Genomic DNA, 16,214 nt, shown 5'->3' with positions numbered 1-16,214 from the left:
GAGTCATAGAGATGTACAGCATGAAAACAAGCCCTTTGATCCTACTCGTCCATGCCGATAAGATATCTTAAATAAATCTTGTCTCGTTTGCCAGCATTTGGCCCACATCCCTTTAAACCCTTCCTATTCATATACCCATCCAGATGCCTTTTAAATATTGTAATTCTACCAGCCTCCACCACTTCCTCTGGCAGCTCATTCCATACATGCATCACCCTGTGTGTCAAAAAGCTACCTCTTAGGTCCCTTTTAAATCTTTCCCCTCTCACCTTAAACCAATGCCCTCTAATTATGGACTCCCCCACCCCGGAGAAAAGACCTTGGCTATTTAACCTATCCATGCCCCTCATGATTTTATAAACCTCTACACAGTCACCCCTCAGCCTCCAATGCTCCAGGGAAAATAGTCCCAGCCTTTTCAGTCTCTCCCTATAGCTCAAGCCCGCCAACTCTGGCAACATCCTTGTAAATCCTTTCTGAATCCTTTCAAGTTTCACAACATCCTTCCTATAGCAGGGAGACCAGAACTGCACGCAATATTCCAAAAGTGGCCTAACCATCGTCCTGTACAGCCACATGACCTCCCAACTCCTATACTCAATGCACTGACCAATAGAGGCAAGCATACTAAATGCCTTCTTCACTAACCTGTCTACCTGCGACTCCACTTTCAAGGAACTATGAACCTGCACTCCAAGGTCTCCTTGTTCAGTGACACTCCCCAGGACCTCACCATTAAATGTATGAGTCCTACCCTGATTTGCCTTTCCAGCACCTCACATTTATCTAAATTAAATCGTGTCTGCCACTCCTTGGCTCACTGACCCATCTGAACAAGACCCCATTGCACTTCAAGGTAACCTTCTTCGCTATCCACTAAACCTCTAATTTTGGTGTCATCTGCAAACCCATTAACCATACCTCCTATGTTCACATCCAAATCATTTTTATATAAATGACAAAAGCAGTGGACCCAGAACCGATTCTTGTGGCACACCGCTGGTCACAGGCTTCCAGTCTGTAAAGCAACACTCCACCACCACCCTCTGTCTTCTACCTTCGAGCCAGTTCTGTTTCCAAATGGCGTGGACCCCATACCTACAACCAATAAAACTAATGTAATTTACAAAATGCCATGCAAAGACTGTGAAAAGCATTACATAGGCCAACCTGGAAGAAAACTGACAATAAGGATACATCAACAACAACTAGCTGCCAAGAGACACGACTAATTCTCACTGGTCTCAATACACATGGGCAAAGGAGGACACAAATTCGACTGGCACAACACACCCATAATAGCACAAGCCAAACAAAGACATGGCAGGGAATTCCTGGAGGCCTGGCATTCCAACCAGAACTCCACCAACAAACACATTGAACTGGACCCAATAAACAAACCACTGAAGAACAAAAACGGAAGTAATACCAACCACCCCAGCAAGCCGAGACATATAAATAACAAGCAGGACAGAACAGCAATGCTTCACCTGCTGTTACCTAGCAGAGTGACGAAACGTCTGCAATCACACAAACTGGCTCGGCGAGCAAGTCTACAACCTCATCCACAACCCGAGCTACAGATCTTTTCAAAAACTTTAACGCTAGTTCTCCCTGTATCCTATGTCATCTAACCTCGCTAACCAGTCTGCCATGAGGAGCCTTGTCGAACGCCTCACTGAAGTCCATATAAATCACATCCACTGCTCTGCCCTCATCCATAAATGAGTGGGACATGATTTCCCTTGCACAAAGCCATGTTGACTATCTCTAATCAGTCCTTGTCTTTCAAAAACATGCAAATCCTGTCCCTCAGGATTCCATCCAATAACATACCACCACCGATGTCAGGCTCACGAGTCTATAGTTGCCTGGCTTTTCCTTACCAGCTTCCTCAAAAAGTGGCACCACATTAGCCAACCTCCAGGCTTCTGGCCCCTCGCCTATGGCTATCGATGATACAAATATCTCAGCAAGGGGCCCAGCAATCACTTCCCTCGCTTCCCATAGAGTTCTAGAGTACATTTGATCAGATCCTGGGGATTTATCCACCTCTACATGTTTTAAGCCATCCAACAGCACCTCCTCTTCTGTAACATGAACATTTTTCAAGATGTCACTATTTATTTCCCCACGTTCTATATCTTCTGTATCCTTCTCTACTGTAAATAATGATGCAAAATACTCATTCAGTATCTACCCATTTCCTGCAATTCCGCACTTAGGCGGCCTAGCTGATCTTTAAGAGGCTGTATTCTCTCCCTAGGGCTTAATGTATTTGTAGAATCCATTTGGATTTTCCTTAACCCTATTTGCCAAAGCTATCTCATGTCACCTTTTTGCCCTCCTGATTTCCCACTTAAGTATTCTCCTACTGCCTCTATACTCTCCTCGGGATTCACTCCATCTCTACTGTCTATTCCTGACATATGCTTCCTTCTTTTTCTCCCTTCACCTTTCCCTTATGTGTCTTTTTTATATTCATTAATGGGAATGTGGGCATCACTGACTGAGCCAACATGTATTGCCCATTCCCAATTAGCCTGGAGTTGGTAACTTGCCTTCTTGAAATGTTTCAGTCCTTGTGAAGTAGGGATGCACACTGTGCTGCTAGGAAAGTAACTCCAGGATTTTGACTCAGTGACAGAAAGGGGATGCAAAGTAGTGATTGTGAAATAATAGTGGTGATATAGATGCAAGTAGGGATGTTATGTAGCTTGGAACTTACAAGTACCCTTGTGCTCCTTTGTGATAGAGTTTGGGGGTCAGGAAGTTGCTGTTGAAGAAGCGTTAATGATTCTCTACAATACATCTTATATAGATGATACCCACTGAGGCCACCATCAGTCTGTGATCAAGAGAGCGAATGTTTAAAGTAGTAGTGAGGTGCTAATCGATGTGCTGATTTTTCCAGGATAGTGTTGTCTCTTGAGTGTTGTTGGAGCTTCACTCATCCAGGAAGTGAAGAGTGTCCCATCACACTCCTGAATTGTGTCATGCAGATGAAGGCATTCGGGTGGCAGGAGGTGTGTTACTCACCGCAGAATTTCTAGCCTCTGATCTGCATTTGCAGCACAGTATTTATATGGCTGGTCTGTTTTGGTTGCTGGTCAGTGGTAACCCCCAGCATGTTGGCGGTGTATGATTCAGTATTGGTAATGCCATTGGAAATCAAACATCAATGGCTACATTCTCCCTCTTTGGAGATGGTCATGGCCAGGTCTGGTGTCCTTGTCACATAGCAGAAAGTTACTTGCTTTAATCTTGTTCAATCTCTGATTTTTTTCAGTTGTTATTAAAAGTTTAAGGTCTTTATCTGTTATCTTTTACCATAAATGCTGCCTGATCTACTTAGTATTTCCAGCAAGCATTTTGTCTCCTTATTACAGAATATTTTGTCTTTGTCTATGCATTCTGCAAACACTGAAATAAACATCTTCTGCTCCACTCTGAATTGTCTGCATGTTAATAATGCAGCTTAATTCAACAGTCCGAGAGAACACGTCTTAATAGCATTAAATCAGACTTAATCAAGGTGCCTGCCTCAATGTTGTGCTGCTACCACATATAAATAACTTCATATTATGTGATGTGATCAAGGGGAACAAACATCTGTTTCTCTTACAGCTTTAATAATTTTGCTCGTCTTTAGAAGTTTTTTTGGAAGCACTTCAACACCGCTTAGTAATGCTCTTCTGGGAAATACTGCAAGCTTGCCACTAGTTTACTACTTATTGTTATGAGTAATAGCTATTTTGTTGTTTGTCAAATCACTTCAGTTTTTGCACAGTGGTTACTAGTTAGCATTGTCAAAGTAATCATATTGTCATAGAGATGTACAGCATAGAAACAGACCCTTCAGTCCAACTTGTCATGCCTACCAGATATCCCAAATTAATCTAAAAACTGAAAGAACTGCAGATGCTGTGAATCAGGAACAAAAACAGAAGTTGCTGGAAAAGCTCAGCAGGTCTGGAAGCATTTGTGAAGTAAATATTAATAACATTTCAGGTCCCGTGACCCTTCCTCAGAACTGGATGCTTCACAGATGCTGCCAGACCTGTTGAGCTTTTCCAGCAACTCCCATATTAATCTAGTTCCATTTTCCAGCATTTGGCTCATATCCGTCCAAACCCTTTCTTTTCATATACCCATCCAGATGGCTTTTAAAATGTGTTATTGTACCAGCCTCTACCATCTCCTCTGGAGCTCATTCCATCCACATACCACCCTCTGCGTGAAAAAGTTGCCCCTTGGGTCTTTTTTAAATCTTTCCCCTCTCGCTTTAAAACTGTGCCCTCTAGTTTTGTTCTCCCCTACTGTGGGGAAAAGACCTTGGCTATTCTTCCTATCCACGCCCCTCATGATTTTATATACCTCTATAAGGAACCCCCTCTGCCTGTGACACTCCAGGGAAAGTAGGCTCAGCCTATTTAGCATCTCCCTATAGCATAAACCCTCCAACCCTGGCAATATCCTTGTAAATCTTTTCTGAACACTTTCAAGTTTCACAACATCTTTTCTATAGCTGGGAGACTAGAATTGAATAAAAACAAAGTTGCTGGAAAAGCTCAGCAGGTCTGGCAGCATCTGTGAAGGAGAAAACAGAGTTAACGTTTCGGGTCCGGTGACCGTTCCTCAGAACGGTGACTAGAATTGAATGCTGTATTCCAAAGTGGCCTAACCAATCTCATGTACAGCTACAACATGACCTCCCAAATCCTATACTCAATGCACTGACCATTAAAGGCAAGCGCACCAAGCTCCTTCTTCACTAACCTGTCTACCTGCAACTTCACTTTCAAGGAACTATGAACCTGCACTCCAAGATTTCTTTGTTTGGCAACACTCCCCAGGATCTTACCATTAAGTATATAAGTCCTGCCCTGATTTGCCTTTCCAAAATGCAGCACCTCACATTTATCTAAATTAAACTCCATCTGCCACTCATTCTGTCTTAATTCCTCAAGACTTTGAAGCTTACAGATTCACAAAATTTCTTTGTTGTGCCACATTTTCTACCTACTCCTGCAAAGCGCATCTCTCCATATTGTGCTCTGTGAGGGTGGAAGTTAGTGAGGAAATTGGGATAAATTCTAGTTTATGGCAATATTTAGAGTAAAAATGCCCTACACCAGGGGATTTTGATTAAGCCGTTAAATATGGTATTTTCTTCAGCCTAAAGTCCAAGAGATTTTTAAAACATTGATCAACAGTAAAGTTTTAAACCAGCCTTAGCTGTAACCCACTTAATGACTAGTTTAAGGAAAGTGGACCGTAAGAACCCAGATTTTATGATGAAAATAACATTAGGGCACTGTAGTGATTAGAACCAGGTGGATTTGGTTAACTATGAGATCCTTGTTACCCTGGGCCAATCAAGGAGCCCTGGCTGACAGATATAAACAGGGGATTCAGAGAGTCTCCTGACTTCAGGGACTGTCTCCAAGCTGGCTGGTCACAGTCAGTGTACTGTACACATGTAAATAAAGGTGACTTGGTGACCGGATGCCGGCCTCTGTGCAGTTATTTGAGCACCATAATTAAAGAGTAGATTTGACAATGGTGACAGCATGTGCACAAGCTGCATACTGGAAACTAAGAGGTTGCTGTATGTGCTGTACTGTTCAGAAACTTTGCTACAACAGTATTTCACTGATTAATTCTCCAGAGGGCCACGTAAAATGCACGCACTCATCCCCTAGACCTTCACTACACTTGCTAGAAGTTAAAATTTGTCCATTCAAGTATAAATAGCTATTGAATAATGTGATAAATTTAACTTTTGCCAATGGCCTCTCTAGTTGTGAAATCTATTTTGTGTGTGGGAAGTTTCATTCCTTCAGATTTTAATTATAGTTGGAGATTTAAAACTATATATTTTCTTGCTTCATGAATCCCTCTGTCTTTCCTTCCTTCACTTTATTTTACCTTCCCTACATGACTTTGCACTGCTCATGAAGAATTCTTCAAACTGAGTGGTTTAGGAAATATTGCTGTTTCCCCTGTTCTCATAAATCACAGGTCTTCTGTAGAGGGCACTAAGCTATTTACAATTTCTGATTACATTACATTATCATTGGGAGGTCCATGGGCAAGTGCAATTTGAAATGGATAGTTAATTCCCCAATGGCCACAAATAAATGTTAATTTTTATCTCAGCAATATTTGGCAACTTCAGAACATCTGTTTTGCAATCTCTAGAGAAAGAACTTAAACAATTACTCTAAAATCTCTCGTATGAACATAAAAGACCTTTATGACTTGTAAACTTGGAGGTATGATGTCTGCCAAATGTGAACAATCTCCTGTTGTTCACTTTAAAAGATGTGGGTGAGACATTTTTTTAACTGATATGATTTATAAGCCAGGTTTTATGGCAGCTGTGGTATTTTGCAGATGATAATATACTTCAAAATTGATGGCGACTCCTCAAATTAGATAAAGTGGAGCTTCTATTGATTTTAATGCAGACCCATAGACCGCACCCTCACTTTGATCGTTGTTCTTTTAAGTTTGTTATTTAAAATGAATTTGCGATTTATACAATGCTATAGAACAAAGATTGAGTGGCTGATGGAATACAATCTGGGAAAATGTGTGGTTATGTATTTGGCAGGAAGAATAGTGGCAATGAATATTATTTAAATGGAGAAAGACTGCAGAAAGCCAGAGCACAGAGGGATTTGGGGGTCCTCGTCCATGAATCACAAAAGGCTAGCATACGAGGTTAGCGGATAATAGAAAGGCAAATGGAATGCTGGCATTTATTTCAAAGGGAATTGAGTGTAAATGTAAAGAGGTTTTGCTAAAACTATACAAGGCACTAATCAGACCACAGATGGAATACTATGAGCAATTTTGGGTCCCTTATCTAAGGAAAGACATATTGTAGAAATGTGGGAGTGTTGTGCTCACCAGCTTATGCTCCCAACTGTAACCTAGCTAGACTTTCTATCAAGGTGTGAGATGGTGGGGATTGGGGTTGGAGTGGGAAATGGGATGGGGTATGCATGCAGGAAGCAGCCTTGCTAAGGCCTGTGCTGAGGCCTCTGAACTTGCCTGCTGAGAGATTTGGGAGCCTTCCTTGTAGAAAAGCCAGCTTGACAGTGCACATTGCATTTGTACCTGCAAGATATAGAAAAGAGGAGTGTTGCGAACAATGGTTGTAATTTGTTGTAATGGATGATAATGACAATGGGATTAACATGATAGTTGCAGTGGAATAAAGAATTGTACTTACTCAGTTGTCAGAACGATTTTGATGTCTTAGCATCCCTTCAGGAGCAGTCTTCATATTCTCCTGTGAGGGTTAGGGTTCTTTCTTCATGGAAGGTGAAGAGCCTAATTTTGGGAATCCCCACCACTTGTCTGGGCCCTTTTTGCCCTATTTTGGGTTGTCTTCTCCTGGAATGAGATAAAAGATGGGATTGCGTGATATGGAAATGGGTGGCACAGCTTTTAGTGCTGGGGCAAATGGTGAGATGCCACAAGTGGGTGAGTAGACAGGACAGAGGGCATGCAGGGTTCATTGTATGAGAAGTGTGGAGGAGAGAGATTGAGGGGAGATGTTGCATGTGACAGTGAGAGTGGTAGAGCATTAGCCTTGGTGGGAGGTTGTGTCAGTAGCAGGAATAGAAGTAGGAGAATGTGAAGTGAGAGAGAAAAGGTGGTGGCACTAACCATGGCAAAGTGGAGCAGGTTATTGATCTATTTACAGCAGTGGCATGCGTTCCTCCAAACAATTGAGACTGCCCTGATGCAGGTGCTCAGCCCAAGCTGGCGGAGTCTGATGCTGTGGCTTCCTTTGCCAATCCAGGAGAAGGAGGACTTCCCTCCTCTGAACTATGCAATTGACCAGAACATTCAGACCCCTGCATGCAAAGTGGGGCACAAATTTCTTTTAATTATCAGGAAATGTAGAGAAATGTCAGGTGTGCAACTGCGGGCTGTCCATTCCAGGACATGCAGTGAATGGTGAACTCTTACAGCTACAGTGAATGGTAGAATTGTCTAGCATCAGCTAAGAGGGGTGCCGTGAGACGTGGATGGTGGTTAATGAAGCAAGTTTGGGATGATGTGAAAAATCTTGCTAGGCCTCATGGAGAGAAACCTTCCATGAAATGCAACAAATTGACACTCAGCAAACATATCATAAGATTCAGCCCTAAGACAATTTACCAAAGAATCAAAAAGTTCTTTTAATAAAAATGAGAAGAGTAAGGGCATATCAGGTATGTGTTCTGTTTTCTCTTTCAATCCATCTGCAATATGAAATTATGCTAACTGAAATTAAACTACAAAGTTGAATTATTTTTAATAAATCAATAAATAAAGCTGGACAAAAAAGGACTTTGAACTTCATGTTTATTCATTTAAATTGTAACAGCCCCTTCAATGAAAATGTCTTTGTGCTTTAGATCCTGTACGATTCCACAAAGGTGAATTATGGTAGGTTTGTACTTCATTAGTTTTCACCTCAGTGTGGCCTTATCCTGGCTTATCCTTGTAGTTTTACCACATCAGTCTTGTATTTCAGGATCACTTAACCGGTTTACCAGTAGTCAATGAAATTCTGCTCCCTTAATTGAAAATTGTGCTGTTTGCATTTTCTCTATAAACTAAGGCATTTGTGTTTCTGTCTTCATTTTCTGGAATTTTGGCTGAATAGCATCTGTTGTCATTATCCAGTTATTTTCATTGAGACTCATCACTGTCAGTCCTTGGTGCATATAAATTAAATCAAATCTAACTAAATCATGTTTTGATTGCAAAATTTGCAGTGACAAGATATGCTTTTAAAGATTATTTTGTCAGGGGATAATTTGTTTACTTTTGCATCAAACATGATTCAGACTGATACAAATATAGAAACATGGAAAATAATTACACCACAGAAAGAGTGCTGCATGTTCACACTGGGCACAAAAAGCAGGTCTAGTATTTCAAGACTAACCCTTTTTTGTGAGAACATATTTGTTCTGAATCTTCTTTATCTCCTCCTGAAAGCTTTGCACTGCTCTGCAACTGATTTATCTTCGAATAGCTGATTCCAATCCAAATTACCTTTAAACTAAAATTAAATTTAAAGTTTATTAAATTTTGCCAAATTACATCTCAATTTAGTAAAGTTCGCCTTTCCCCAATTTAAAACTTTTACTCTTGTTCTGCCTTTATTCTTTTACATTACCGCTGAAAATCTAACTAACTCATGACCACAGCTATTTAAATACTGACCCACTGTTACTCGTTCCACCTGCCCAACTTCATTCCCTGAACATGTGTTCTGAACAGCTCAATCTTTTTGGGTTTAATGTGGTGGCAAAAGAAAGGTCCACTGAATGTATTTGCTGAATTTTGTGTCTTCTACACCGTTTTCTACAATGAATTTATCCCAGTTAATATGAAGGTAGTTGAATTTCCCAGCTAATAGTACAATTTTCTGTTCTCAGAAATTTCAGAACTGAAGAAAAATCATCAGAAGGTGGCTTCTACGCATTAAAAAAAATTAAGAGATAGTGCAGGAAGGGATAATATGCAGGAGATCAATCATAAACTCTTGAAGGACAAAATGAACTCAGAAGGCTGAATTGCCTACTCCTGCTCCTATTTTGTATGTTCTATGTTCTTATGTGAGAGCCCTACTGGAATAAAAATGTTAAATCTGTTTCTCTCTCCACAGATGCTGCTATACCTAATGAGATTATTCCAGCTTTCTCATTACCCTGTTTTCATTCCTAATTTAGTCCCATCTGTCTTTCCTTTCATATTTTTATGTATGCTGTTATTATCAAATACTTAATTTCTTTTTAATGTATATATCGTCTATATATCATCATGATAAAGCATTCAATGTTCAAATAATTGTGTGAAAATTTCTTCAAGCCACCCCTTTTACTCTGCATATTTATCCTGATTCTAAGTCTCCTGTACCAATTTGTGAAATAATGCAAACAATCTCACTCAACACTTCTGGAGGTATATGCAGAGAGAGACAGCGAGCTAATATTCAGGTCGATAGCTTTTTGTTAGAACTGGGTTAACTCTGTTTCTCCCTCCACAGATGCTATTTCCAACATTTTCTGTTTGCATTTCAGATTTCTAGCATGTGCAGTATTTTATATCTATAGGCATTTTCAATGCTATACTTTGTCAAAACTTTTCAGAATTTGGAAAACGTCCAAGTGATCTCTCCTTAACCTTCTCTTTTCATTGAAAAAAGTTGCCTTTTATGAGTCTTCACAGCTCTAACCTCTCATTTTTGGGTCATCAGTCTTTGAAACTCTCTTCACTAGAGTGGTGGAAAAGGGATCATTGAATTTTTTTAAGGCAAGGGTGGATATATTCTTGACTAACAGGACAACTAGTGGTTATCAAGGGTAGGCAGGAGTGGAGCTGAGGGCACAATAAGATCAGCAATAATGTGATTGAATGACAGGACAGGCTGAAGGGGTGAATAGCCTACTCATGCTCCCAATTCAAATATGCGTATAAAACCGAAAGATTTGTACATTCTTATCATGTCGATGAATCACCATGTCTCTAGGTTTCTTCTGTCGTGAGATTCCTAAAACAACATACCAAAGAGGGAAGCAAAACCTGTTGTGTAATTATGAAGAGGACCACATATATCTTTTGTTATGATTTAAAACTTAACTTCATATAAGTGCAACTAAATCCTGCACAGTGTTGCTATCATGCCTCTCATTGTCGATCATTGTTCGATTCACTATTATCACCTTCAATCTCATTCATGAGTGCAATGGTTTAGTTGTTTGTGAGTATGAGCCATCATTAATGCTGTTTCTTTTCTGTTTAGTTTTAACAGTGTCCAACTCGGAAGTCACATTTTGTTTCGTGAATTTGCCTTCATCAAAGCTACCCCTTACAATAGGGCTTCATTTATACGAATGTTCTGGCGGTGCTTCCGGCAAATAGGCAAGAATGGAGGTAGGTCTTTCATGATGATTTTTTAAAGAAGGTTGGTGACAATTCCATTTGGAATACAAAATTAAAGTAGTTAATGCACGTTTCTCATTTGCAAATTTTATTCACAATTTACTCAGAATTGACCAAGTAATATTTCATGCAGTATGTTAGTAATGTGCAAATCCAGCCTCACGTAACTTGGGAAACAAGGGATGAATGTCTTACAAAACAAGTTAAATTTAAACTTGTTTTCCTTTGCGTTTAAATATTATTTCCCATAGGTGGTCTGGGAAAACCAGGATTTATTTCTGCCCTAGTGTCTAATGTAGTCACCGTTTTCAGCTGCAGGAACAAGAACCACGTGGTATTTTTTTAAACAGGTTTCAAACCCTCCAGCAAACCTATTAGCTCTGTCATTCACTTTTATGTTCTTTTTGGGGTTAACATAGCTCAGTTCATATAATACCTCAAGGGACACTTCAGGAAAGGCTCATAAAAATACACTTCCTAGGGCTTAAAGTTAAAATTAAACTGACATCAACATTGCTTTTTTATAAAAATCTTGTACTTGTGTGAATCCGATATACTTTCTGCATTTTGGGGAGAAAGGAATAGCCTCATTTTTTATACATTTAACTCTACTTACAGCCTAAACAGTAGGTATGTTTACTGGGTGCATTCTCTTAATCTAGGAAGTTAGATTTACTCCACTGGGTGAGAGAATAGGACAGGTTGGCAGTGGCCAAGGCATTGTGATGCAGTGATGTATATTGGCATCTGGTGTATTCCATTAACTGCATATGTGACACTAAATCCCACACAGTCTTGTTTTCCTGCCAAACTACCTCCAACATCAAGTTGCATTTGTATATAACCTTTACACAGTAAGTCCTGCTAAGGCATTTGACAGGAGAGACTACCAAACAAAACTTGACACAAAGCCACATTGAGAGATTTTTGTTTCTATTCATTCAGGGGATGTGAGAATCGCTGGCTGGGCCACCATGTATTGCCTATCGCTAACTACTCTTGAGAATGTGGGAGCTGAGCTGCTTTCTTGAACCACTGCAGTCTTATTTGCTGTAATTTATTGTGCACCCACAATAATGTTAGGGAGGGAGTTCCTGGATGTTGACCCAGCGATACTGAAGATATGGTAATATATTTCCAAGTCAGGATGGTGAGTGGCTTTGAGAGAAGTTGTAGGTGCTGATGTTCCTATGTAACTACTGCCCTTGTCCTTATAAACAGAAATGGTTGTGGGTTTGGAAGGTACCGTCTAAGGAGCCTTGGTGAATTTCTGCAGTGTATCATGTGAATGGTACGCACTGCTACTGCTGAACATCAGTGGTGGAGGGACTGAGTGTTTGTGACTGCAGTTCCAATCATGTGGGCTGCTTTGTCCAGCATGGTACATGGCTTCTTGAGTATTGTTAGAGCTACACTCATCCAGGCATTTGGATGTGTTCCTTCACATTCCTGACTTGTGCTTTGTAGATGGTGGATAGGCTTTGGGAAGTGAGGAGATGAGTTACTTGTACCTATTTGGCTCATCTGATTCAGGGTCAGGTCAATGCCAACCCCCGAGATGTTGATAGTGGGAAGAATTCAGTGATAGTTATGCTGTTGAATATCAAGGAACATGATTAGATTCCCTTTTGTTAGAGTGGACATTACCTGGCATTTGTGTGGCACAAATATTACTTGCCATTTGTCAGTGCAACCCTGTATATTGTTATGGTTTTGCTGCCTGTGGCCATGAACTGCTTCAGTATGCGAGGAGATACAAATGTGTTGAACATTGTGCAATCATCAGCAAGAATCCCTCCTTCTGACCTTATGATGGAGGGAAGGTCATTGATGAAGCAACTGAAGCTAGATCGGCCAAGGGTGCGACCCTGAGTAACTCCTGAAGAGATATCCCTGGTGCTGAGATGACTGGATCTCCAATAACCACAGCCATTCTGCTGTGTACCAGGTATGACTTTAATCAGTTTTCCCTGATTCCCATTGACTCCTGTTTTGCTAGAGCTCCTTGGATGCCTTAGTCAATCAAATGCTGCCTTGATGGGAAAGGCGATCACTTTCACCTCAGCTCTGGAATCCAGCTCTTTTGTCAACGTTTGAACTATGGATATATTGAGGTCAGGAGCTGAGTAGCCTTAGCAGAACCCAACCTGAGTATTAGTGAACAGATTATTGCTAAGCATGTGCTGCTTGATAGCGCTGTTAATGACCCCTTCCACCATTTTACTAATGATCAAGAATAGACTGATATGCTGGTAAATGGCTGGTTGGATTTGTTCTGCTTTATGTGTACAGGACATACCTGAGCATATTTCTACATGGTCAGCTTATTGCCAATCTTCTAGTTGTACTGGAATAGCTTGGCTAAGGCTGTAGCAAGTTCTGGAGCTCTAGTCTTCTCCAGGTTGACACCTCATTTTTTTTCAATTATATTATGATGTCTGACCAAAAGTTTGGTCAAAGAGGTAATTTTTAAGACAGAACCCAAAGGAGGAATCAGCGGAAGTGAGTGGAGAGGTTTAGAGAAGGATTTCAAGAGCTTTGGGTCTAAATAGCTAGACAGCATGGCCAGCAAAGGTGGAGCAAAGTAAATTAAGGCACATCATAGATCGTTGAGTCAAAATTCTGGAATTGCCTCCCCAATGGCATTGTGGGTAAACCAACAACAAGTGGACTGCAGCAGTTCAAACAGGCAGGTCCCCAACACCTTCTCAAGGGCAACTAGGAGCAGGCAATAAATGCTGGCCCAGCCAGCAACACCCGCATCCCACAAATGAATTAAAAAAGCTTCAGTAGAATAATAAATGATGATGTTTTATAATGTTGTTATTTCGCAGCTTGGCTTATAAAATATACATTTTAAGGATTTTGGCTTTCAGTTCTGTGAAAGTGCCTCTTTTTTATGGTGAGAAACCCATCTTTTAGCATTGGGTCAAAACTGCATTTCCAGGAAATCATATCACTTAAGATGAATGATTTGATAAACTACCTGGTGAGGTAATTGCTGAAGTATTTATCTTGATGAGCTTTTATCGCCACCAGAAAGAGAGACCAAAAGCCAAAAAGAGGTTCATGACAAAAGATCCATACCAGCAGATGTGCTGTTTAGCAGCCTCATAGTCCAAGTCATTAAAAACATTAATGAGTTAGCCTGTCTGTGTGTTTTGGGCAGAAACAGAGACAATCACATCTGGTGAGTGTGCAGAAAACCACTGAAAGGAAACACTTAAATTCCTGACTCAACTGACAAATTATACAAGTGAAGATGGGAGTGTTATTTCACTGGAGCTGGATGTCTGTAAAGGATATTGCTGTTAAAAAGGTTCAGCCTTTCCCAAGGGGGCATAGATGTTATAGTGACAAAGCTATGCTCATCTTTGAGGAACAGCCTGGACAGCTCCAGATTTCAGACATCCTTCAGCCCTTATGTTCATGACTGCAGCCAAGACTCAGCACTTCAATGTGGAGATCATGGAGGCCATAGTTGATGTGAATGCCTTTTAATTGGGTTTTGCCTCTGCTCATGTTTCACACTTACAGCCAGTCTGTGTGTGACTATGTGACATTTGTGAGTGCATTATTCTCTGGGGGAGTATGTTCCTCAAACTGCCATGTGTTTTACAAGGACGTGCATATTCATTTAAGGATATTTGATATCCAATGCCCATTAACTCCCAGACTCTGGTTAGCAGCACAAACATGTAACAGCTGCAGACACAGACAAACAAAAACTTGCTCCGCCCACCACGAATGTGTTGACAGTCTTTTTTTTTAATTCCTCCACAGTCAAGATCCATACACACAATCCCCTCTTTCACATTCTGTTTTATGTTGCTGTCCCTGTCAACTGCTTCAGTTTTCAGGCTCCCCACATTCCCATCCCTTTTATTTAATGTTGAATGTCCTTGGCTTTCCCCACTCCGCCCTTGGCTTCCGTAATGTCACATAGAACATAGAACAGAACAGCATGGGAATAGGCCCTTCGGCACACTATGTCTGCACCGGTCAGAACTCAGGGCCAGTGAACTTGAAACTTTAACTCTGATTTCTCTCCACAGGTGCTGCCAGACCATCTGAGCATTTCCAGCAATTTCTGTTTTTGTTTCTGATTTCCAGCATCCACTGTTCTTTCGGTTTTTATTTAGATGTGGAGAGGATGTTTCCTCTTATGGAAGGATCTGGGACTAGGTGCCACTACTTTAAAATCAGAGGTCGCTTATTTAAAATGGAGATGAGGTGACTTTTTTTTCATTGTTTCTGGAATTCTTTTCCTGAAAAGGTGGTGGAAGAAGAGCCTTTGAATATTTTTAAGGCATGGACAGATAGATCCTTGTTAAGCAAGGCGGTGAAAGGCTATCAGGGGTAGATAGAAATGTGGAGTTGAGGTTACAGTCAGATCAGCCATAATATTATTGAATGGCAGAGCAGGCTTGATGGGCTGAATGTCCTACTCCTGCCTCTAATTTGTATGGTCATATGTAAGATGGAAGTCCGAAGAAGCACGAGGTGAGCTGTGTCTACCAGATAACTGATCGCCTTTCAAGTCAGGAATTGGCACAGTCTAGTTGTTTGGCAGTAAAGGAGGCAAGATTAATGAATGATGTGATGAAAACATATGAAATTAATTTCATTGCTGCTTGTTAGCAAGATTCAGAATTTACAGATGAAACCTTAAGGTGAAAATTGGAACATTTTTTCTCAACATCAAGGATCAATTCTTTGCAGTTGTGCTGTGTTTTCCCACATTTCTTGCCATTGACCATGTTGCACAAGGGCTGGGGAAATTTGAGACAACTCCACCCTGTGCTTTAGATCTGTGACCCCTTTCATCAGAACTTCCAGGCCAACGGTATTTATGTATTTAATTCATGTCTGATTCAAATTGTATTGTACAAACAGTAAATGCATAGATTCAGAAAATGGATGCAGCACAGAAAGATTCCATTCGGCTCATTGTGTCCAAACCAGCTTTCTGCAAGAGCAACTCACCCAGGTCCATTCTGTATAGTATACCACTGTTTTCTTCTCATAGCCCTGAAAATCTTTTCACTTCAGATAACTATTAAATTCTCTTTTGAAACCATGATTAAATCTACCTTCATCACATTCGTAAGTAGTTCATTCCAGATCCTAACCAAACATTAGTTCTCTTTCATATCAAGAGACAACAAGGTGCAGAGCTGGATGAACACAGCAGGCCAAGCAGCATCATAGGAGCAGAAAGGCTGACGTTTCGGGCCTAGACCCTTCATCAGAAA

The 16,214-nt window shown here is 40.6% G+C and overlaps 1 protein-coding gene across 1 annotated transcript in view; it reads left to right on the top strand.

Moving 5' to 3' along the window:
* The window catches only part of cstpp1 (centriolar satellite-associated tubulin polyglutamylase complex regulator 1), a gene marked incomplete at its 5' end in the record, with an annotated part of 285,279 nt that overhangs the window by 112,895 nt on the left and 156,170 nt on the right, over window positions 1–16,214 (top strand). The window contains one exon of the mRNA XM_048607362.1: window positions 10,820–10,950. Within this exon, the coding sequence (XP_048463319.1) occupies window positions 10,820–10,950 (131 nt within the window). The remainder of the gene's footprint in view (window positions 1–10,819; window positions 10,951–16,214) is intronic.

The sequence above is a fragment of the Rhincodon typus genome, chromosome 17 (assembly GCF_021869965.1).
Source record: "Rhincodon typus isolate 14 chromosome 17, sRhiTyp1.1, whole genome shotgun sequence".
NCBI classification, from domain to species: Eukaryota; Metazoa; Chordata; class Chondrichthyes; order Orectolobiformes; family Rhincodontidae; genus Rhincodon; species Rhincodon typus.
This window is presented reverse-complemented; position numbering and strand designations above follow the sequence as displayed.